Source organism: Ranitomeya imitator, chromosome 5 (assembly GCF_032444005.1).
Source record: "Ranitomeya imitator isolate aRanImi1 chromosome 5, aRanImi1.pri, whole genome shotgun sequence".
Lineage (NCBI taxonomy): Eukaryota > Metazoa > Chordata > Amphibia > Anura > Dendrobatidae > Ranitomeya > Ranitomeya imitator.
This window is the reverse complement of record NC_091286.1, coordinates 79819045-79844656: the sequence shown is the minus strand read 5'-3', so window position 1 is coordinate 79844656 and position 25612 is coordinate 79819045. Positions and strand designations below refer to the sequence as shown.

General features: G+C 43.4%; 1 protein-coding gene across 1 annotated transcript; it reads left to right on the top strand.

The window, feature by feature from the left end:
• The first annotated feature begins 17072 nt into the window (after positions 1-17072).
• Positions 17073-21470, top strand: LOC138681386 (thrombomodulin-like). The gene has a single exon (XM_069768852.1). It carries the CDS (start codon positions 17389-17391, stop codon positions 19087-19089), a length of 1701 nt encoding a protein of 566 aa, XP_069624953.1. The 5' UTR covers positions 17073-17388; the 3' UTR covers positions 19090-21470.
• The last annotated feature ends 4142 nt before the right edge of the window (positions 21471-25612 follow it).

The following is a 25612-nucleotide window of genomic DNA, read 5'->3' as shown; positions in this document are numbered from 1 at the left end:
TTGGCCGTTCTATCTACTACATTAAAGGGTTAAATGGCGGAAAAAATTGGCGTGGGCTCCCGCGCAATTTTCTCCGCCAGAGTAGTAAAGCCAGTGACTGAGGGCAGGTATTAATAGCCTGGAGAGGGTCCATGGTTATTGGCCCCCCCCTGGCTAAAAACATCTGCCCCCAGCCACCCCAGAAAAGGCACATCTGGAAGATGCGCCTATTCTGGCACTTGGCCACTCTCTTCCCACTCCCGTGTAGCAGTGGGATATGGGGTAATGAAGGGTTAATGCCACCTTGCTATTGTAAGGTGACATTAAGCCTAATTAATAATGGAGAGGCGTCAATTATGACACCTATCCATTATTAATCCAATTGTAGTAAAGGGTTAAATAAAACACAAACACATTATTTAAAATTATTTTAATGAAATAAAAACAATGGTTGTTGGAGTATTTTATTCTACGCCCAATCCAGTCACTGAAGACCCTCGTTCTGTAAGAAAAAAAACATAATAAACCAACAATATCCTTACCCTCCGCAGATCTGTAACGTCCAACGATGTAAATCCATCTGAAGGGGTTAAAATATTTTGCATCCACGAGCTTTGCTAATGCAATGATGCTCATGGCTGCAAAAACCCCGGAAAATGAAGGTAAAGTAGGTCAATGACCTATATTTACCTGCATTTGCGGTGAGGCGCCCTCTGCTGGCTGTTCCTAGATCGTGGGAACTTTCCTAGAAAGCTCCCAGGCTCGAGTTCATAAGAGGCGCCCTCTACTGGTTGTCCTCATATGAACTCGAGCCAGGGAGCTTTCTAGGAAAGTTCCCACGATCTAGGAACAGCCAGCAGAGGGCGCCTCACCGCAAATGAAGGTAAATATAGGTCAATGACCTACTTTACCTTCATTTTCCGGGGTTTTTGCAGCCATGAGCATCATTACATTAGCAAAGCTCGTGGATGCAAAATATTTTAACCCCTTCAGATGGATTTACATCATTGGACGTTACAGATCTGCGGAGGGTAAGGATATTGTTGGTTTATTATGTTTTTTTTGTAACAGAACGAGGGTCTTCAGTGACTGGATTGGGCGTAGAATAAAATACTCCAACAACCATTGTTTTTATTTCCTTAAAATAATTTTAAATAATGTGTTTGTGTTTTATTTAACCCTTTACTACAATTGAATTAATAATGGATAGGTGTCATAATTGACGCCTCTCCATTATTAATTTGGCTTAATGTCACCTTACAATAGCAAGGTGGCATTAACCCTTCATTACCCCATATCCCACCGCTACACGGGAATGGGAAGAGAGTGGCCAAGTCCCAGAATAGGCGCATCTTCCAGATGTGCCTTTTCTGGGGTGGCTGGGGGCAGATGTTTTTAGCCAAGGGGGGGGGGGGGGGGCAATAACCATGGACCCTCTCCAGGCTATTAATATCTGCCCTCAGTCACTGGCTTTACTACTCTGGCGGAGAAAATTGCGCGTATGTAAACCATGTCTCAAATCATGTCGGGTTTAGGAAGGAGAAAGAAAAAGCCGGTAATTGAATTACCGGCTTTCAAGCTGTCTAGCGCTGGAATAAATATTAATATATATACATATATGTGTCTACTGACATATATATATATATATATATATATATATATATATATATATATATATATATATATATATATAAATAATCTATTCTATGTGTACACATTTATTCTACCTATTGGACTGGAAGCTGTCAGTGTGATTTTACTGTACACCGCACTGAATTGCCGGCTTTTCTCTCTAACAGCGCTGCGTATTTCTCGCAAGTCACACTGCTTGTCCGTGTGTAATCCGTATTTTTCATGCTTCCATAGACTTTCATTGGCGTATTTCTTGCGCAGTACGGTGACAAACGCAGCATGCTGCGATTTTCTACGGCCGTAGAAAGCCGTATAATACGGATCAGTTTAATACGGCAGATAGGAGCAGGGGCATAGAGAATAATTGTGCCGTATTTTTTGCGAGTTTTACGGACGTAGTTTCTGCGCTCTTACGTCCGTAAAACTCGCAAGTGTGACGGCGGCCTAAGTCTTTATGCTTTTCCGCTGACAGCAAAATTCCTCACTACTCCTGTGTGTGTATAAGAGCTGCTCAACTTCACAGCCAGAACCCTAGCATTATTCCTTACGAAAAATGTTTCCTATAAAAAGAGATTGTTCAGGATTTCTTTTTATCTAATTGAACACGAGCAAGAAATGTTTTTTTAAAAAGCATTACTTACCAATTCAATCGCCTGCTGTTCCTGTTGTGATGACAGTCACTCACTATACTCTGAGTAGCTGCTGTAATCACTCCCCAGCACTTTGACAGCTCAGTCTATAGCTCATCTGTATAAATGGTGAGCAGTGGCTGTAGCTGCTCCATACATGCGCCTATGACTGGAAGCTGGTGACTCCTTCGAGGATATAAGTTATTTTTCTCCCAGTAGCTGTGCTTTCCATAAGGCAGCCTGATAACAAAGTAATACTATTCATTTGCAGATTTACTCTATATGACCGCTCAGCATTAGGGCGCCGACTGTCAGTCAGTGCAGATGCGCGGTTACAGCCGCTGCTCTCTATACGGGCAGTCTCACACGTCCAGATAATTCCGGTACCGGAAAAAATCGGTACCGGAATTATCCGTGTCCGTGTGCCCCTACGTTTCTGTGGCACATCAGTGTGGCACACGTGTGCCCACTGGGTACCACACGCACCGTGCTGGGTACCACACGTACCAGCATCTGGTGCTGAAGCCCCATTCATATCTTCCCTGCAGCAGCGTTTGCTGTAGAGAAGATATGAATAATTGTGTTTAAAATAAAGATCTATGTGCTCCCCTATGGGAGGTGGAGCCGCATATTCATGACTGTAATCGGCAGCACCACGTGACCGCTGATACAGTAGAAGATGCGGCCAGAACAGGAAGCAGCGCCGGCGAGGGAGCGAGCCGGGTGAGTATTTTCAGAACAGCGGCGCATAGATCTTTATTTTACTGTAGCGCTGTCTCCTGCACGGCACACGGACTGCACACGGACAACGTCCGTGTGCGGTACGTGTTTTACACGGACCCATTGATTTTTTGAGAGAGAGACAGAGAGAGAGAGAGACAGAGAGAGAGAGAGAGAATGAATTAAAATAAAATAAAAAATAATAAAAAATTCCCATTGACTTTGCATTGGGTTTCGGTCGATCCCCGACTTTTCGCCATAATCGGCCGATTTCACTCGACTCGACGTTAGAGATAGTCGGGTTTCGCGAAACCTGACTCGACCCTAGAAAAGTAAAAGTCGCTCAACCCTAATGGTGACGTCACTGAGAAGCGGAGAAGGACGGCTCTGAATTCCAGACAGGGAGGCAGTAGGTGGGTATTTTAACACAAAAACACTACTTTACGTGCATATATACTCACGTTTACAAAAAAATAGATATATAGATGGGAGTGCTTTAACAATGTTAAAGGGACTTCTGCTAGATTTCTTTTACTGCTTTTTATATTTTAGTAGACCGACTTCTGACTGTCAGAACAAGGTGTATGGTACATTTTGTACAGATTTTTAAGTAAAAAATAAAAAATCTGTCTCAATCAGAAAAATTGAAGATTCTGTAAGTCTGTCAGCTTATGGTACTGTGTTAATGGTCTGTTACTTTAAATGTTATGTTTAAAGGGAACATGTCACCCCCAAATTCGAAGATGTGCTAAGCCCACCAGCATCAGGGGCTTATCTAAAGCATTCTGTAATTCTGTAGATAAGCCCCAGATGTATCCTGAAAGATGAGAAAAAGAGGTTAGATTATACTCACCTGGGGGGGCGGCCCGGTCCAATGAGCGTCGCGGTCCGATCCGGGGCCTCCCATCTTCTTACGATGTTGTCCTCTTCTTGTATTCATGCTCCGGCGCAGGCATACTTTGTCTGCCCTGTTGCGGGCAGAGCAAAGTACTGCAGTGCGCAGGCATCAGGAAAGGTCAGAGAGGCCCAGCGCCTGCGCACTGCAGTACTTTGCTCTGCCCTCAACAGGGCAGACAAAGTGCGCCTGCGCCGGAGCCGCAGCATGAAGACAAGAAGAGGATGTCATCCTATGAAGATAGGAGGCCCCAGACTGGACCGCGACACCCATCGGATCGGATCGCCCCTCCAGGTGAGTATAATCTAACCACTTTTTCTCATCTTTCAGGATACATCGGGGGCTTATCTACAGCATTACAGAATGCTGTAGGTAAGCCCCTGATGCTAGTGGGCTTAGCTCATCTTTGATTTTGGGGTGACAGGTTCCCTTTAAGGCTGTGTGCACACTTTTTTATGGGTTTTTTTCTGTGCGGAATTGGACAAAAATGCTAGGGAATCCTTATGCCAGCAAAGTCAATGAGAATCCTGAAGTGTTGTGCACATGATCAGTGCAGCGCCCCAGAGACCTGGTCGTTGCAGTATGACGCTCTGCCACTAAGGGGAGTGATGGTACGTCTGATGGCACTAAAGGAGTTCTCCTGACCAGGTATCACCAGAACACATTACACTTCACACTCCGGCCACTAGGGGGAGAAAAAGCTTTATTTATTGGGCCACTCCTCACACTGGTAAAACTAGGGGTTGGGGAGGAAGTTAGTCAGAAGCTGACTGGGTTGGACTCAGGCAACATCCCGTGGCAGGGGGTGTTGCATGGAGAAGACACAGGGGGGTCCCTGTCAGGCGTGGGAACCTGGCAGGTGCCTAGCGAACAGAACGTAACGGAACCGCGCCTGCACTTCCTTGCGGCGGTATCCTAAGAAAGAGACACGAAGGGAAGGATATTGTGGAACAGTGTAAACGAGATCAAGAACAAAGGAGTACCAGTAGGAGTCGTGCCGGGAGACCGAGGCAACATCCTACTGAGGCGGGTACCCGGTGGCCAGAACACCGCGGGAGTAACTGACTCTAGGCCTTACTTCGAACTCCGCAGGACAGTTAATTATAGGTTGGCTGTCTACCTTAAATTTCCTACGAAGACATAGGGGGCAATAGTGGGAGAGGGGCGTCTCTAGGGTCCCGGAAGACCTCCAGGCCTTCCCGTCATACAGGTGCGTCCTAGCCATAGCATATCTGGGGGACGAGAAACTAGTAACATCTGGAACTAAAGAGAGAGAGAGCTGTAGAGAACAAACGAGAACAGCAGTTGTGAGGACTATTCCGAATGCTCAGCAGGGTAGGACTACAACACACAGGTGCTAGTGGTGGGCAACGATTTCCATCTGTGAAGGAAACTCTGGAAGTGCCCATCGGACCGGCCGGTCTCTGATAGCCCTGTTAAACGTGCTCTGGATTGAGGATCCTGAAGTCTTCAGTAAAGAGGTAAAGAGACTGCAACCTTGTGTCCTCGTTATTGCCTGCACCTCACACCATCACCATCCACCTTACTGGGAAGCCCTGGGGACATACTTCACCTGTGGGAAGGTATACCATCCAGCTGCCATTCCATCACCCCAGCGGACCCCACAGCAGCGTCGGTCACCCTGACCGAACACCACAGGTGGCGTCACGAACCCCTGACAGACTGCATCACCTTTATTGGACCCCCCTTAGCAGGGTCGCGGACCGGGTCTAGCCACTGTGACAGCCTCAGAACCGAACCAGAGAGGCCCGGTACCGAGAACGCGTGGCCCTGTGTCTGGGGGCGATCCATCAGTATTTTTCCTTTCAGGACTTGCTGTGCATTTAAATCCACAGCATGCCAATTCTTTGCGCATTTTTGCCTGTGTTTTTGACCTATTGAATGCACAGGAAAAAAACACCTTAAAAAATGCACCAAAAATGTGACAGATTTTTCCGCAGCATTTTTACTGCCAAGAGATGCAGAAACTTTGCAGAAATTTCTGCAAGCAAATACTGCGCATATAGCCTAAAAATATGCCAGACCAGATGACATCCAAACTATCAAATGTCAGATTGTCAGAACTGTGCAGTTGTGTGTTACTACGGTACATGTCAGCCTTTCTGTAAGCTCAATGTTAGAGAAAGGATATAATAATATTAAAATAACCTCCTACTTTCTTGACTGTATATCTTGATCTAAATAGTGACAATTATTTGAACACCATCAAGACATAGCAATAGTGGTAGTAGTGTCACATTTTGGGAATATTGTAAAAATGCCTTTATAAAAGAGGCGGACAAGATAAGACCCCCACGTTTTATTTTACCACCATTTAGGGAAATGCAAGAAAAAAATTCTAAATTTCTTAGTGCTCATAAATGAGATTGCAAAAAATGTTGGCAAAGTTTCTACATATGGTAGTTTATGGTCTAGAGGTCATATTCCTAATTATATTATTTTCAAATTATGTTGAGGAGTTTGCACAATAATTCATTTGATAATTGTCATGGTTCCACCCCTCAGGGTGTCTGGGATGCAGTTACTTACAGCTCGGCCGTCTAATCTGGTATAGGGGTGTGCTGAAGCTGTCAGTACATTGATTGACAGCTTGGCCATCCAATCTGGTACAGGGGCGTGCTGAGCTGTCAGTGTGTTGATTGACAGCTCAACTATCCAATCTGAGACTGTGAGGCGTCGGCTGTCTTCATGTGTTCATTATTCCACTTAATGGCCATGCTTCTTAAGTGAGCTGAGTTTCCGGAACACCGCCAGATGTACATTCATCTTGTGAGGTTTGTGCTCTGCTCTCTGCGCCTTGAGTTCTATATGTTTGATATGTTGCCTGACCTTGGACTTTGTTCTGACTACCCGCCTGTTTAACCCCTTCAGCTCTGATCCGTTACCCTCCCGGTACTCTGACCTTGGAACCTTACCAGACTAAGAATTTGTCTCTTCTGTTTATAACATACCCTCCTGGCTTCTGACCTTGGACTCCTTGTCCACTCTGACTCACGGCTTGACATTCAGAAGTGACTAGCATCACAATAATATGACATTGTTACAGGGGCCGCACAATTTTGGCTGCAGCAGTCTCCACTAGATGGAGCACACGACCCAACAGAAGAAGCCAAGGCTGCCATGGCCATAGCAATTTACATGCCTCAAAATGATTTATTATCTCATAGACCTTCCATGCGCTCCCATGTTAATGACTAGTGATGAGTGAGTGTACTCGTTGCTCGGGTTTTCCTGAGCACGCTCGGGTGACCTCCGAATATTTATGACTGCTCGGAGAGTGAGTTTTCATCGTGGCAGATGAATGATTTACAGCTACTAGTTAGCTTGATTACATGTGGGCATTCCCAAACAACTAGGCAACCCCCACATGTACTCAGCCTGGGTAGTAGCTGTAAATCATTCAGCTGCCACGATGAAAACTAAATCTCCGAGCACTCATAAATACCTGGAGGTCACCCAAGCATGCTGGAATGTAATATTGATTACCTGGGGGGGGTCATCATTATCAGTTTGGTGAGGGTTTAACACCCAGTACCCCCATCAACTAGCTGTTGTAGGCTCCAGACCTGGACAACCAATTTAACCCCTTTCTGTCATTGGACGTACTATTCCTTCCATGTAAGGTGGGCCTAAATTCCCAAGGATGGAATAGTACGTCCAGGGCGATTGGTTGCGCTCACGAGGGGAGCGCGGCCGATCGCGGCCGGGTGTCAGCTGCCTATTGCAGCTGACATCCGGCGCTATGTGCCAGGTGCGGTCACGGACCGCCCCCGGCACATTAACCCCCGGCACGCCGCGATCAAACGTGATCGCAGTGTGCCGGCGGTGCAGGGAAGCATCGCGCAGGGAGGGGGCTCCCTGCAGGCTTCCCTGAGACCCACGCAGCAACGCGATGTGATCGAGTTCCTTCGAGGGTCTCCTTACCTCCCTCCCTGTAGCAGGCCCGGATCCAAGATGGCCACGGCATCCGGGTCCTGCAGGGGGGGAGGTGGCTTACCAAGTGCCTGCTCAGAGCAGGCGCTTGGTAAGCCTGCAGTGCTCTCAGACAGATCGGTGATCTGACAGAGTGCTGTGCAAACTGTCAGATCAGCGATCTGTGATGTCCCCCCTGGGACAAAGTAAACAAGTTAAAAAAAAAATTTCCACATGTGTAAAAAAATTTTTTTAAAAAATTCCTAAATAAAGAAAAAAAAATATATTATTCCCATAAATACATTTCTTTATCTAAATAAAAAAACAAACAACAAACGTACACATATTTAGTATCGCCGCGTCCGTAACGACCCAACCTATAAAACTGTCCCACTAGTTAACCCCTTCAGTAAACACCGTAAGATATAAAAAAAACGAGGCAAAAAACAACGCTTTATCATACCGCCGAACAAAAAGTGGAATAACACGCGATCAAAAAGATAGATATAAATAACCATGGTACCGCTGAAAGCATCATCTTGTCCCGCAAAAAACGAGCCACGATACAGCATCATCAGCAAAACAATAAAAAAAAAAAAAGAACGGATGACGGCACCAGGATAAGCGGTTTTTTTATGGTAGTTAAAATAGGCAAGCAAGCTGCAACTAATCAGAGTTTCATGTGGCAGACAGACCAACCGTGGACCATAATCGCATAGTGGTGCACAACCAAGCAGCAATTCATATAAGAGCGTCCAGAGAGAAAAAACAGAAAAGTTGGCACTCACCCAGCGATGTAAATAAAAAAGTCCTTTATTTATCCATACAATAGGTATCCCTGGACCCGTTGAAGCACAGTCCGCGCGAAACGGCCGTCTTCCGGTCTCCTCCTCGCACCCTCTCGTTTGAACTGCAGCCCTACAGGCATGTCCGCATCCTATTGTATGGATAAATAAAGGACTTTTTTATTTACATCGCTGGGTGAGTGCCAACTTTTCTGTTTTTTCTCTCAAAACAATAAAAAAGTTATAGTCCTCAGAATAAAGCGATGCAAAAATAAGTCTTTTTTCTATAAAATAGTTTTTATCGTATAAAAGCGCCAAAACATAAAAAAATGATATAAATGAGGTATTGCTGTAATCGTACTGACCCAAAGAATAAAACTGCTTTATCCATTTTACCAAATGCGGAACGGTATAAACGCCTCCCCAAAAAGAAATTCATGAATAGCTGGTTTTTGGTCATTCTGCCTCACAAAAATCAGAATAAAAAGCGATCAAAAAATGTCACGTGCCAGAAAATGTTACTAATAAAAACGTCAACTCGTCCAGCAAAAAACAAGACCTCACATGACTCTGTGGACTCAAATATGGAAAAATTATAGCTCTCAAAATGTGGTAACGCAAAAAATATTTTTTGCAATAAAAAGCGTCTTTCAGTGTGTGACGGCTGCCAATCATAAAAATCCGCTAAAAAACCCACTATAAAAGTAAATCAAACCCCCCTTCATCACCTCCTTAGTTAGGGAAAAATTTAAAAAATTTATTTATTTCCATTTTCCCATTAGGGTTAGGGCTAGGGTTAGGGCTAGGGCTAGGGTTAGGGTTAGGGCTAGGGTTAGGGCTAGGGTTATGGTTAGGGTTAGGGCTAGGGTTAGGGCTAGGGTTAGGGTAGGGGTTAGGGTTAAGGCTACAGTTAGGGTTGGGTCTAAAGTTAGGGTTTGGATTACATTTACGGTTGGGAATAGGGTTGGGATTAGGGTTAGGGGTGTGTCTGGGTTAGAGGTGTGGTTAGGGTTACCGTTGGGATTAGGTTTAGGGGTGTGTTTGGATTAGGGTTTCAGTTATAATTGGGGGTTTCCACTTTTTAGGCACATCAGGGGCTCTCCAAACGCGACATGGCATCCGATCTCAATTCCAGCCAATTCTGCGTTGAAAAAGTAAAACAGTGCTCCTTCCCTTCCGAGCTCTCCCGTGTGCCCAAACAGGAGTTTACCCCAACATATGGGGTATCAGCGTACTCAGGATAAATTGGACAACTTTTGGGGTCCAATTTCTCCTGTTACTCTTGGGAAAATACAAAACTGGGGGCTAAAAAATAATTTTTGTGGGAAAAAAAGATTTTTTATTTTCACAGCTCTGCGTTATAAACTGTATTGAAACACTTGGGGGCTCAAAGTTCTCACAACACATCTAGATAAGTTCCTTGGGGGGTCTAGTTTCCAATATGGAGTCACTTGTGGGGGGTTTCTACTGTTTAGGTACATTAGGGGCTCTGCAAATGCAATGTGACGCCTGCAGACCATTCCATCTAAGTCTGGATTCCAAATGGCGCTCCTTCCCTCCCAAGCCCTCCCATCAGTGGCGTAGGAAGGGGGGTGCGGGGGGGGGGGCGGGCCGCCCCGGGCGGCACACTGCGGGGGGCGGGTCACCGGGCCGCGGCCGGCGCTGCAGGAGGAGGGAAAAAAAAAAAGATGTGTGCCCTTTAAATCTTCGGGCGCCCCCCCCCCCCCGTGCCAGCGCTAATACTCACCTCTCCTGGTTCCTGCGGCTGCGCGGTAGCTGCAGCATCTTCAGCGCTCTCTGACTGCGACGTCTCAGGGCAGAGGGCGCGATGACGTCATCACTGCGCGCTCAGCCTCTCTGTCCTGAGCGTTGCAGAGCCGGAGAGACGTTGAGTGCACCGGACCTGCGCTGGGAACGGGAGAGGTGAGGATTTTACTTTTTTTTTTTTCTTTGTCTGACTGTCTGTCTGGGGGCAATGCTGGAGACCCTGGGGCAGATTTCTGGACAGACTGGGGCAGATTTCTGGACAGACTGGGGCAGATTTCTGGACAGACTGGGGCAGATTTCTGGACAGACTGGGGCAATGCTGGACACTGGGGCATATTGCTGGACATACTGGGGCAGATTGCTGGACACACTTGGGGTAATATGCTGGACACACTGGGGCAGATTGCTGGACAACCTGGGGGTAATATGCTGGACACACTGGGGCAGATTGCTGGACACACTGGGGGCAATATGCTGGACACACTGGGGCAATGCTGGAGACCCTGGGGCAGATTTCTGGACACACTGGGGGCAATGCTGGACACACTGGGGGCAATGCCGGACACACTGGGGCAATGCTGGACACACTAGGGCAGATTGCTGGACATACTGGGGCAGATTGCTGGACACACTGGGGGTAATATGCTGGACACACTGGGGCAGATTGCTGGACAACCTGGGGGTAATATGCTGGACACCCTGGGGCAGATTGCTGGACAACCTAGGGGTAATATGCTGGACACACTGGGGGTAATATGCTGGACACACTGGGGCAGATTGCTGGACACACTGGGGCAGATTGCTGGACACACTGGGGCAGATTGCTGGACACACTGGGGCAGATTGCTGGACACACTGGGACTGGGGGCAGGACTTGAGGCATGGGCAGAATGTAGATACGGGGCATGATTGGAGACACGGGGCAGAATGAAAGACATGGGGCAGGATTGGATCATGGGGCAGGATGGATGCGATGGAGACTGATGGGGCAGGATGGGGAGATCATATGGTGTAGAATGGATACTCATGAGTGCAGGATGGGAGAACATATGGCTGGAGCCAGGAATGAGATAAACAGGGCCAGGGTGGGGAATAGTATTACCATAGGGGCTAATTAAGGGATATTATTACTGCAGTGGTGTATTTAATTTATTTTTTGAGTATACTGTTTTAAATGGGGGGGCGGTCCTGTTACTGTGCAGAGTGACACTATATCACCTTTTTTTCTTCATGTGGTGTAATGTAGAATTTGTTAAAAATTAAGTAATGTGTTCTGCAAGCGGAGCTCGAGATAACTGTGTTATTTCCTGCAGAAACGAGTGCTGGCTGGGAGAAATGATGGTGGTCTGTGCTGGATGAAAGATGAATGAAGGACTTCATCTAGAGACGTCACTGGTGAGTCAGTGTTACCTATACACTGACACTATACACTGTATACTATATACAGCGGTCCTGTGTACAATGCCACCAGTGATCACTGTATTACCTATACATTATATACAGAGCTCCTGTGTATAATACCACCAGTGATCTTTGTATTACCTCTACACAGACACTGCATACTAAGTACAGATCTCCTGTGAATACTGGCACTTATGGTGATAGTATTGTGTTTTTTTTTCTTTATTACTGATCAGTATTGTAGTATTCAGTCACTATGTGGTGGTAATATGTGGTCTGGAAATGGTGTTGTGGTATTTGTCCCTTGTATGTGCTATTTGGTCACCAAGTGGTGGTAATATGTGATCTGGTCATGGTGAGGCGGTATTTGTCCCTTGTTTATAGTATTATTCGGTCACTATGTGGTCTGGTCATGGTGTGGTGGTGTTTCTTCCTGTATGTGATATTATTGGTCTTGGTATAGTGGATTCTGTTGTGTATGGCGGTCATTTGTTCTCTCTGATATTAATTAATTAAAAGTCACAGGTTTGGCATGTGGGGGTGACACCATTAGGCCCAGTTTAAGTTCTACAAAACAGGAAAACTATTTTTGGTAAACTTTGTGTGTATTGAGCGGGGGGGGGGGGGGGGCGCCAAACTCGGGAGCAGCCCCGGGCGGCAAAAGCTCTAGCTACGCCTCTGCCTCCCATGCACCCAAACGGTGGTTCCCCCCCACATATGGGGTATCAGCACACTCAGGACAAATTGGACAACAACTTTTGGGGTCCAATTTCTCCTGTTACCCTCGGGAAAATACAAAACTGGGGGCTAAAAAATAATTTTTGGGGGAAAAATTTTTTTTTCACGACTCTGCGTTATAAACTGTAGTGAAACACTTGGGGGCTCAAAGTTCTCACAACACATCTAGATAAGTTCCTTGAAAGGTCTAGTTTCCAATATGGGGTCACTTGTGGGGGGTTTCTACTGTTTAGGTACATTAGGGGCTCTGCAAATGCAATGTGACGCCTGCAGACCATTCCATCTAAGTCTGCATTCCAAATGGCGCTCCTTCCCTTCCGAGCCCTCCCATGCGCCCAAACGGTGGTTCCCCCCACATATGGGGTATCAGCACACTCAGGACAAATTGGACAACAACTTTTGGGGTCCAATTTCTCCTGTTACCCTCGGAAAAATACAAAACTGGGGGCTAAAAAATAATTTTTGTAGGAAAAAATTTTTGTTTTATTTTTACGGTTCTGCATTATAAACTTCTGTAAAGCACTTGGTGGGTCAAAGTGCTCACCACACCTCTAGATAAGTTCCTTAGGGGGTCTACTTTCCAAAATGGTGTCACTTGTGGGGGGTTTCAATGTTCAGGCACATCAGTGGCTCTCCAAACGCAACATGGCGTCCCATCTCAATTCCTGTCAATTTTGCATTGAAAAGTCAAACGGCGCTCCTTCGCTTCCGAGCTCTGTCATGCGCCCAAACAGTGGTTTACCTCCACATATGGGGTATCGGCGTACTCAGGACAAATTGTACAACAACGTTTGGGGTCCATTTTCTCCTGTTACCCTTGGTAAAATAAAAAATTGGGGGCGAAAAGATAATTTTTTGTGAAAAAAGTTAAATGTTAATTTTTATTTAAACATTCCAAAAATTCCTGTGAAACACCTGAAGGGTTAATAAACTTCTTGAATGTGTTTTTCAGCACCTTGAGGGGTGCAGTTTTTAGAATGTGTCACACTTGGGTATTTTCTATCATATAGACCCCTCAAAATGACTTGAAATGAGATGTGGTCCTTAAAATAAAATGGTGTTGGAAAAATGAGAAATTGCTGGTCAACTTTTAACCCTTATAACTCCCTAATAAAAAAAAATTTTGGTTCCAAAATTGTGCTGATGTAAAGTAGACATGTGGGAAATGTTACTTAAGTATTTTGTGTGACATATCTCTGTGATTTAATTGCATAAAAATTCAAATTTGGAAAATTGCAAAATTTTCAAAATTTTCACCAAATTTCCATTTTTTTCACAAATAAACGCAGGTAATATCAAAGAAATTTTACCACTATCATGAAGTACCATATGTCACGAGAAAACAATGTCAGAATCACCGGGATCCGTTGAAGCGTTCCAGAGTTATAACCTCATAAAGAGACAGTGGTCAGAATTGTAAAAATTGGCCCGGTCCATAACGTGCAAACCACCCTTGGGGGTAAAGGGGTTAAGCCAGTGTTCCAACATTATATTGAGTTTTATTTTCTGTGTTTGGCAAAATCGTGAAAATATCCTTGATGTGATGACAGCAAATGAGCACGGCTTATCAAGTTAAAGGCTAAAAGCTGATTTCATATACGCAAAGAAGAATCCCTTCCATTTCAGGACAGTTTGATCTTAATAGACACATGGTTGAAATCATGTATCTAAAATAAAGGAGAAGTCTTTATAATGCTGGAGACTTTCTGTCTTCCACTCCCAGCACTGTGAGAACCCAGGACTTCATATAATAATGACTTCCAGGTTTCGCATTCTGAGACGTCAACATTGAAATCTGTGACTCAGAGGAAACTTTTGACATCCCTGTAGGAACAATTATATAACGGGGTGATACTTTGGCCACAGTCACATTAGATTTTGCATGCAGAAAGCTTGCACTATTTTTTTTTTTTGCTTTTGCAAAAACCAAGATATGATCAAGTATGGTGGCATATAAATAAATCTTTGTACCCTCCTCCCTGCTTGATTTAGTCATGATTTGGGGGGGGGGAGAAAACCCCTCAAACAGCATATATGCTAGTTTATGACTGTGGCTTTAGTAATTAAATCCCTTCTATCACCAACCAACAGTTCTCTATCCCAATCCATAATGCCTATATATAATCTGAAGTCATAAACACCCATTTCTTATCCAGATATCTTTAGTAAAATTTAAGCACCGGCCATACATGGAAAAGAGGAAGCCAACAGCAAAGGTCAAACTGGGCCCTCCAATAATCATTCATCTACAAACTGAGCCCTCCTTACATCAATTCCTCACCTACAAGATTAAAGGGAATCTGTCAGATCATGGAGGAACATGTAGATCAGGAGAGCAGACTGTCAGTCATTACGTGTCTCACACCGATAACGCCCCCTTTGATTTAAAATAATCTCTGGAGGCAGATTCTCAGATCTATGTCTGGCTAATAGATCTTAGCTCCTTTACATATTAAGAAAAAACTTGATTTTCTCTGGAACAAGATATTGGATGACAGATATCAAAGCATTAATTTTATTGTGCACATATAGACAGTAAAATGAATGCAGTTTCCCTATAAAATATATGTCTTCATAGATTTTTGTAACTAACAAAAGATATGGGTTTAATCACAGTTAAGCCCACACTAGATAAGGCCCATATAACACCAGCAGCTGTTGAATTTTAATCTCCCTATATTGCGGCTTTAAGTCTCCTCATCTTGGCATGCTCAGCATGTCATTCTCCGCAAGGAGAAATGATTCTTCTTGGATATCGGTCAGACGCCTCTCAATCAGCCAAACCAGATTTCCGCTTTGCACTGATGAGGGGCAGTACCCCGAAACACAGTGTCTGCAAATTGAGATTCTGGTTTGGCTCTTATCCTAAGTCATGTGACAAGGCTCGTTAAAGGGTCGACATTGACTTGTAGGATTCCGACCTTCCAATAGGTGGCACTAGAGTTCTAGTCCTCTTCCTCTCTGAAGAGACAATTTGCATAGTTAGCATATTTCCCAGAGGAGCATTGCTGTGTTAAATCTCATCTCGGCATGCTCAGCATGTCAATCTCCGCAAGGAGAAATGATACTTTTTGAATCTCCTTGTACAAATCTTTAAATCTAATCCCATATAACTCCATTCATAGCAATGACACATATAAAGTACCATAAACAGCACAGATGTACCCTGGAACAAACCCTAAAATTGCCCAAAGTAACAACACGTGGGGACACTCAAATAAAGGAATTTTTCACAAATCTTGAACAGGAATTTTTGATCATTGTTAGGGCAGGGGTACAGATGGGCGTATTATTGGTAGGAGTGCAATCCAACAAAACATTGGATCACACTCGGGCCAATGTAATACACGAGCTTCATTCGATATTCGGATCACACCTTTAGCCATGCAAGTCAATGAGTTTGTGGAAACCATCAGATTACACTCAGATGACATTTGAGTGCAGTGTTGAAAAATAATCAAAAACTTCGGCACTCAAACTGAAAGTTTATTGTCATATACAGAATTAGAGGCAAAAAAAAATAGAAAGAAGACACAACCCTTGTAGAAGCAACTTGTTACTACAGAAAAAAGCAAGAAAAATATAGAAAAATACAACCCTTTTGAATACAGATTATCTCAGCGCGACATTTCGGCTTAAGCCATTTTCAAGTATGAATCTGAGGGATGAAGGGTCAATGTGTGCTGGTATCCACTAGCATCTGCACCAAGATCTAAATGGTTATTAACTTATTTGTATACCCCAAAGGGGAAGTGTTTAAGAATATGCTTGCTTAAGGATGACCGCATGTTGTTGTCGTCCACTTGCGATGAGTGCAGTCTGATTTCTAGGGCCTAACAGAATGGAGAAGATGGATAATTTTTTTGCATAACCGACCAGATTCTCTCAGATGAGAGAATCTATGGTCATGTGCACCATAGATGACCATTGTACCATCATTGCACCATAGATGCATCATTGTACATGCCCAACCCCCACTCCAGTCATTCTCTATGGAACTGCCAGAAAATGTAGATCACTGTTCTTGGTAGTCCCATAGGATGAAAAAAAAAGATTGGCGGCAGAGCATATGCACTGTGGTTATAATAAAATGTATACAAGTGCCCCTTTCTCCTGATCAATGCAGGTCCCATCGGTTGGACCCCTACTGAAGATTAAGTTTTCAACTATCCTGTGTATAGCTGATAAAATAAAGCCCATACAATCCATAAAACTATGATATTAAGTTCTGCTCTAACCCAGTCTCCCTGTCACCCAGTTTATTAGGGCAGTCACCTCCTCCACCATTGTCCCCAGTGATCTGGGTGAGATTCTGGGCAGCAGCTTTCCCAGGCACAAGCTTTGCATCACAATTCAGATCAACTCCCTCCTGCTTCTAATTCACACCCAAAAGGGAAAGTTCTGCAATACTTCATTGCTACAGATGATGATGATACACAAAGTTCCTAATAAGTCATACGCACTCATGGAAAAGTCACTGAACTTCTCCAAAAAGCTTTTTTTGTCCACAGCTGTAGGTTTCAGCAGAACTCCCCCCAGATGATGATTAGTAAGGACTCCCCCCATCCCCAGCCTCCCTCTCCCAGTCCGATCCTATTATACACTTTCACTGATTATGATTTACAAGCAGCTCCCTGCAATGTAAATGGACCGTGTCCAGGTCATTGCATACGAGCTGGGCAGCAATCAGGAGCAGATCCTCATCATCCCAGGCGGCTCCAGCCCTTCCTTCCAGGCACTTCCTTCCTTCCTCTCTTCTCCTGGGCTGTAGGGAGGGCTGGAGAATATAAACTTGGGCACACACTTAGAGACATGACACATAGCTCAGAGTGCTGTGGACCTTCCAGGACTTCCGAGCACTTTCACAGCTGCCATCCACCCTCTGCTCCTCTGCCAAGTGCTGGACGTGATGCTGCTGCTCCACATTGTCTGCAGTGCTCTGCTCTCAGCCCAGCTGGTGCACATGACTTTACTGGATGAAGTGACTACAGAATTTGTCTGCTTAGATCGGACGTGTTATTCTATCTCCTGGGACAGTCAACGCTACTCCAAGGCCAAAAAGTCCTGCAAAGTCAAGAATGGACAGTTACTGACCGTGAAGAACTCGGTGCAAGCTGATGCCATCTACATGTTCATGGCCAGGGTGCAGCAAGAAGACTCCAAGGTGTGGATAGGTCTGGAGCACCAAGACAGGACCAAATGTACAGACCTGACCCAGGATCTGAGGGGCTTTATCTGGGTGACAGGGGACAGTCACACTGATTATAACAACTGGAGGAATGCTGAGCAGAAGTGTGGAGCCTTCTGTGTCACTGTGGGCAAAGATGGCACCTGGGAAGAGACCAACTGTGACTCCAAGGCTGATGGCTTCTTGTGTGAGATAAGTTACCCCTCACTCTGTTCTTCTCCTGTCTTACCTTCCCTCCACAATGTCACCTATTACCACCTAGCCCTTGGAAAAGGCCACATTGGGGATTCTGTATTCCCTCCTGGCACCATGGCAGAAATATTCACTTTCACAGACATTACCAGGCTGTCCTGTGAAGAGAAAGGTGATGGGACTGTGGCTTGGAGCAGTGAGACCCCCGGTGCCTGGAGCTGTCTGATTGAGAATGGGGGCTGTGAACATGAATGTAAAGAAGAATCTGGCATTGCAGAATGCAAGTGTCCTGCAGGGTCAGAGCTTAAATCTGACCAGAGGGGCTGCACCAAACCTTGTGACCCCAGTCCCTGCAGCCAACTTTGTGTCCCAGTTTTAGATCCACCAGGGTTCCTTTGTATGTGTTCTGAGGGCTATACACTAGCAGCTGATGGCAAAACATGTGAAGATATTGATGACTGTGCCACCAACCCCAATATCTGTGAACACCACTGCACTAATACGATTGGAGGCTTTATCTGCGGTTGCAAACCTGGCTTTGAGATGGTTGAGGCAACTTGTGACCCTGGAGACAACTGTGTATCAAAGTGTGAGGACATTAATGAGTGTGACAACCCAGCAACTCTATGTGAACACGGATGTGAGAACTTCGATGGGGGCTTCGAATGCTTTTGTGATCCAGGATACATCATTGATGATAAAAATACCAATAAATGTAAACGGTTCTGTAACTCATCTTTCTGCGAGGCTGAGTGTGATATAAATAATAATGACAGCTGTCAGTGCCCAGAAGGATACATAGTGGATCAAGATGAGCATGGGGACAATATCTGCACTGATGTGGACGAGTGTGATGCATCCCCTTGTGAATGGTCGTGTATTAATACTTTTGGGTCATACCTGTGTACTTGCCCAGAAGGCTACACTATCTACAATTCATTATGTATTCCACCAATGGAGGGATCAGGTGAAACAGTGTCACCTTCAGAAAGTCCTTCACAGACCTCAACACCTACCACCAGACCTCCAGACATCCACAGTCTACAGCCAGCCATGTTATTGGGCATCTGCATAGGAATAATATCTATGCTAACAGTGTTATTAGCAATCCTCTGTCATATGTTGAGGAAGCATTACATAGAAGAACATGCCTTGGACTATAAGTGTAAGAACACAGAGAAGGATATTGTTCTCCAGCAAGTATTGACCGAGCCTCAGCACAAGCTCTAGTGGCCATGACAATGTGCACAATGTGTAAGTCTCAAAGATCCAAGTGACTAGTTAGGGGCTTGGACATGTAGTCACTGTGGAGTGACAGGCCGAGGATTGGACAAGGGCTTTTGGACAAATTTTGGCTTCTTCTCAAAGCTGTGCACACCACAAAGCTGTAGATACCATAAAAGAAAACTATGACTATGTAATATATGTAGTAGTGTAAATATAAGAAGTAAATACGGAGGAGATGAGGCGTATGGTACACGTGTTTCCCTACTGCAATCCAATCGCAAGGTGTTCTTTTTGTTTTCTTTTACTCTGTTGTTAGCTAACCTCTATGTTTTGTGCAAATATATTTTACGTCATTTTTTGTTTAGCTGCTCGTCTCTCTTTTTTTACATTCACTTTCTTTTTATTTTTTATTTTCTCTTTACCATTCTTTATCTGTCTCTTTTGTTCTCTCTTTTTCCCTATCGATCTTGTTTCTCATGTATTCTCTTTACCACTCCTTTTTTCTGTCTCTTTTTTTTTGTCAGCTATTTTGCTTGCATCTCTTTTACTGCTAATTACTCTATCTCATGGTCTTTTTTCCTTCTTTTTCTTCATATGTTCTCTCTCTTGCATATGTGTGAGCACACACTCATGGACACACACACAGACACACACACACACATTCACACACATACGGACAAACATTCCTGCTTAGGCCGCTGTCACACTATCAGTATTTGTTATAATAAATGAAATGTGGATTACATCTGCGCTGCTGCGACAAATAATAGATCCAGATATACTGTTAGGGTGTTCGGGTGGTTTATTCAACGCGTTTCGAAGCTCAAAGGCTTCTTCTTCAGGAAGTTTCCACACAAATATCAGCGCAGATGTAATCCACATTTCATTTATTATAACGGTTCTGAGAGGTCGCAACGCCGACCTGTGGATCTGCAGCAGCTGACAACTACACGCTTGTACTGTGTACTACCAGGTGAGCAGTTCTCTCACAATTGATTAAGAACAATCCTGGGGATAAGACCCTATTTGCGCTCTTTTTGTCTCCTATCTTTCAATACTATCAGTATTTGGTCAGTATTTTACATCAGTATTTGTAAGCCAAAACCATGAGTGGGTGATAAATGCAGAAGTGGTGCATATGTTTCTATTATACTTTTCCTCTATTTGTTCCACTCCTGGTTTTGGCTTACAGATACTGATGTAAACTACTGACCAAAATACTGCTAGTGTGACGGCAGCCTTACTCTTTCCCTCTCTCCTTTCTCACACTCTCTTTTTTTCTCTCATTCTTTTTTATAGAAAAGTATGTAATTAACAAACCATGTCAGCAGTCGCTTCTCTACTTTACAGGTCTGTTGGGATCATAGTCAATTATTTGATAAGCATATCCCAAATGCTGTAAGAATTGTAGCAACTAATATCTGAGTTATCCCAGTTATTTAATAATATTGCACACAATTACAAGCCATTGAAACCAAGTTATGACATTCACTTGCCTGGTGCAAGAGACTCAATGTCACAGTCAGTTTTACGTATTTTTATTTAAAGGGGTTCTCTGAGTCTATTGGTAAATGAAGTTTAAGAAATAAGACCTTGTTCACGTAGAGTGATAATATTCTGTGATTTTCTCAACAGGACTGTTCCACTTATTGTCATATTCTGATTTACAAAAAGAAAGAATATCCAGCCGGCCAAATGATGTGGTCACACATGTTAGTAATAGATATTACTCACAGTTATTGGGTCGCCAAGAGTAGATCTGGGCTGAGCTGACAGCTGGGACACTGCTGGCACAGTGACGAATGTGTACATAGACTTCTTTGTCCTCATGTTATGTTGTTGGGGAATGAGGGATGTAAGGAGATTTTATATTACAAAGTAAAAGCATTTCTTTTATTAAACTTGGAGAACCCCCCTTAATCACACACTTGCACCTTAGAGTATTTTAGCTGAATATTAGCATATTTAAATCAATATATAATTATAAAGCAACAGTAGGTAATAATTACCTACATCTTATAGATGCCGGGACACTAAGAGCTGGATTGCAGTTCAGCATGGTTTAATATTAGCATTTCAATGAAATATTTAATCATACACCCTCTTTACAAAGCACGGACCACTAATGTGTACAAGAGCGAATAACCAGCGTGTTATTTGGATACAGTAACATGAACATTTTAGTGATTACTTCTTAGGAAGCTCTCTGTGCTGCAAACCAGAATGAAGGACTACGATGTACTTCAACGGTCATGTATATAAGTATTTATTATGAAAACCTTGTACAGCATTGTACAGTATGTGTGGGTGTGTAAAGGTATGTGTGCTCTGAAACATTGTGAATATTCAACTCAATAAATAGTTTATGAATTATTGTTACATAACCAGTGTTGTAGTGTTATGTCTCATCTATCTGTCTGTCTTTATACCTATAGGAGAAAAAGAAGTTACTCTCCAAACATAGCAAAACATTTTTTTTTTAATGTATTCAATGCCAAAGGTACACAACGTTTCGACTCAAGATGTGAGCCTTTGTCAAGTGAGTAGCTTTGGCATGGAATAGATTGTTTTCCTCTTTTACTATGTATGGAGTGCGACTTCTACCTCCTTTTCTCCTATATGTTATTATTATTATTATCTATTTACCCTTTTACCAGTGGATTTGGAGGATTGCACCCACATTTAGCAACACTGGTGCTCAGGTACGGACTCGGGGTGAAATTCAGCCCGGGCATTTGAAATCACACAAGCCCCATGCTGTCCCTGCCCCCGAGCACCAGATGGGGATATATTACTAATATTGCCCTGGATGGAGGAAAGCAAGATTTTCTACAAGACCAATATTTCTAATGATACCCGAGGCTGCTGGGGTAAGTGATGGAGTCAGTGACTTTGTGCTCCGTTACAACTCTTAACAGTATGGCTGTCTTGAGAACATCTATTCTTTTAACAAGGTAGCAGACAAGGCAGCCCATGACCAGACAGGCCCTTCAGGCATTTGTCAGAATTGCCAAATGGCCAGTCCGGCCCTGCTGGTGCTACTCTACTTTCTTTTATCTATCTATCTATCTAATCTATCTATCTATCTATCTATCTATCTATCTATCTATCTATCTATCTATCTATCTATCTATCTATCATTTTTCAACAGTGGATATGTGTATTTACAGTATATCTCAATAAATAAATATATATATATATATATATATATATATATATATATACATATATATATATATATATACCGTACAGACCAAAAGTTTGGACACACCTTCTCATTTAAAGATTTTTCTGTATTTTCATGACTATGAAAATTGTACATTCACACTGAAGGCATCAAAACTATGAATTAACACATGTGGAATTATATACTTTACAAAAAAGTGTGAAACAACTAAAAATATGTCTTATATTCTAGGTTATTCAAAGTAGCCACCTTTTACTTTGATGACTGCTTTGCACTCTCTTGGCATTCTCTTGATGAGCTTCAAGAGGTAGTCACCGGGAATGGTCTTCCAACAATTTTGAAGGAGTTCCCAGAGATGCTTAACACTTGTTGGCCCTTTTGCCTTCACTCTGCAGTATAATAATAATAATCTTTATTTTTAGATAGCGCTAACATATTCTGCAGCACTTTACAGTTTGCACACATTATCATCGCTGTCCCCGTTGGGGCTCACAATCTAAATTCCCTATCAGTATGTCTTTGGAATGTGGGAGGAAACCCACGCAAACACGGACAGAACATACAAACTCTTTGCAGATGTTGTCCTTGGTAGGGTTTGAACCCAGGACTCCAGCGCTGCAAGGCTGCTGTGCTGCCCGTCTAGCTCACCCCAAACCATCTCGATTGGGTTCAGGTCTGGTGACTGTGGAGGCCAGGTCATCTGGTGTAGCACCCCATCACTCTCCTTCTTGGTCAAATAGCCCTTACACAGCCTGGAGGTGTGTTTGGGGTCATTGTCCTCTTGAAAATGATGGTCCAACTAAACGCAAACCGGATGGAATAGCATGCCGCTGCAAGATGCTGTGGTAGCCATGCTGGTTCAGTATGCCTTCAGTTTTGAATAAATCCCCAACAGTGTCACTAGCAAAGCACCCCCACACCATCACACCTCCTCCTCCATGCTTCATGGTGGGAACCAGGCATGTAGAGTCCATCCGTTCACCTTTTCTGTGTCACACAAAGACACGGCGGTTGGAACCAAAGATCTCAAATTTGGACTCATCAGACCAAAGCACCGATTTCCACTGGTCTAATGTCCATTCCTTTAGAAATAAAAAAAACAGCTCACCTGTTAGGCATGTGTTGTGGGGAAGCACAGATGTTGTGTAGTCATCACGTGGAACAAATGTAGCACGAAAAGGAAGATCCAGCTTCCAAAAAAGTTCCAAATTTATTGTGAATAATACATGAAGTCCAGTAGGATGAATTCACATGATAATGAGTAACAGGTTACGCGTTTTGAACAATAGCTTGTTCTTTCTCAGAAAGGCTGCTATATACTATGTGGCTGCTATACACTATGTGGCTGTGTTATATACTATGTGGCTGTGTTATATACTATGTGGCTGTGTTATATACTACGTGGCTGTGCTATATACTACGTGGCTGTGCTAAGCGCGACGTACATATATACATACATATTCTAGAATACCCGATGCGTTAGAATCGGGCCACCATCTAGTATAAAATACTTATTTTACCACCTGTATGTTACTTTTTCAGTAAGCTGTGTATATAATGTGAAAAAAGACACCCCAGAGCTGGAGCATCATTTTTTCCTATGTAGACTGGTACACGTTTTAGTAACCATAAATGGTTAAAATTGTGAAAATCCCCTCTGTTCTCAAGAACTGAGTGATTTTAAATTCTATTGATTAGTGCTCATTGCCTAGGTCTCCTAGTCAAAAAAGAGCAGCACTTACAAGCTATTTGCTATTCAAGTTGAAAACACAGCTCTGAAGCTAACAATGAGAGGATAAGTATAATAGAAACGCGTCGCCACGTCTGTGTTTCACCCTCTCCTGGTTTTGACTAAAGTCTCACTCTGCTCACTGTCTCCCATTAGAGCCCATGTAGCCAAAAGACTGGTGAATTGGTAGATCATGACAAATGTGCTGCACCCTGGCATACTGTATATTTTCTCAATTTAATGGCTGATTATGTGATCTATGGATTCACTCTTTGTCATCAACAGCTCTCCACTCTGGGTACTAGGGGGGATCCAGAGCACGAGATGCCACTCATGATGTCTATATTTACTTATAGGAAATTTGTTTAGCGTTGTTGCGGCAAGGCAACCTCTTTGCCCAGCTTGATATTTTAGACAGGTAACGTATGCATCCACAATATATAAACAAATTATACTTTAATGCAACAATATATAAACAAGTATTTAAGAATCCTGACCCCAAATAATTAATATCGGCCATAGTAGAATCTATATTGCACCCTAGTGGTAAAAAAAAACCTCATTATTGTTAACTCCTTCACCCCGCAGTCCGTTCTCATTTTTGCATTTCTGTTTTTCGCTCCACTTCTTCCCAGAGCCATAACTTTTTTTTTTATTTTTCCATAAATATGGCCATGTGAGGGCTTGTTTTTTTGCGGGACGAGTTGTATTTTTGAACAACACCATTTGGTTTTACCATATCATGTACTGGAAAACGGGAAAAAAATCCAAGTGCAATGAAATTGCAAAAAAAAGAGCAAATCCACAACAGTTTTTTTTATTTTCTTTGACTATGTTGCCCAAATGCTAAAACTGACTTGCTATTATGATTCTCCAGGTCATTATGAGTTCATAGACACCAAATATGTATAGTTCCTTTTTTATTTAGGTGGTGAAAAAAAATCCAAAGTTTGTTAAAAAAAAATTGCCTTGTTTTCCGAGACCTGTAGCGTCTCCATTTTTGGCGACTTTTGGCTGGTTGAGGGCTGACATTTTTATTGATATCATTTTGATGTGGATATAATCTTTTGATCGTCTGATATTGCATTTTAATGGAATGCTGCGGCGACCTAAAAAACGTAATTCTGGCATTTTGACTTTTTTTTTTTTGCTACAACGTTTACCAATCGGATTCTTTTTTTTATATTGATCAGGCAATTCTGAATGCTGCGATATCAAATATGTGTATTTAAAAAAAAAAATGTTTTATTTTGAATGGGGCGAATGGGGGTGATTTGAACTTTTATATTTTTTTAATATTTTTGAAAACTTTTTTTGTTTACTTTTCATTTGCTTCAACAGTCTCTATGGGAGACTAGAATCTGCGATTGTCTGATCGCCTCTGCTACACACAGGCAATGATCAGATAGCCTGTGTGTGGCAGAAATGCTCACCTGCTATAAGCACCAACCGCTGGGTGGCGCTCATTGCAATCCAGCAATGGCAACAACAGTGGTCTGCAGCAGACCCCGGGTTGTTGTGCCAACCCACGGTCATGTGACACTGGCACCAATGGGTGGGATTAGTGATGCGTTTCTGGCGCAATCACATTAAATGCCGCTGTCAGAAAT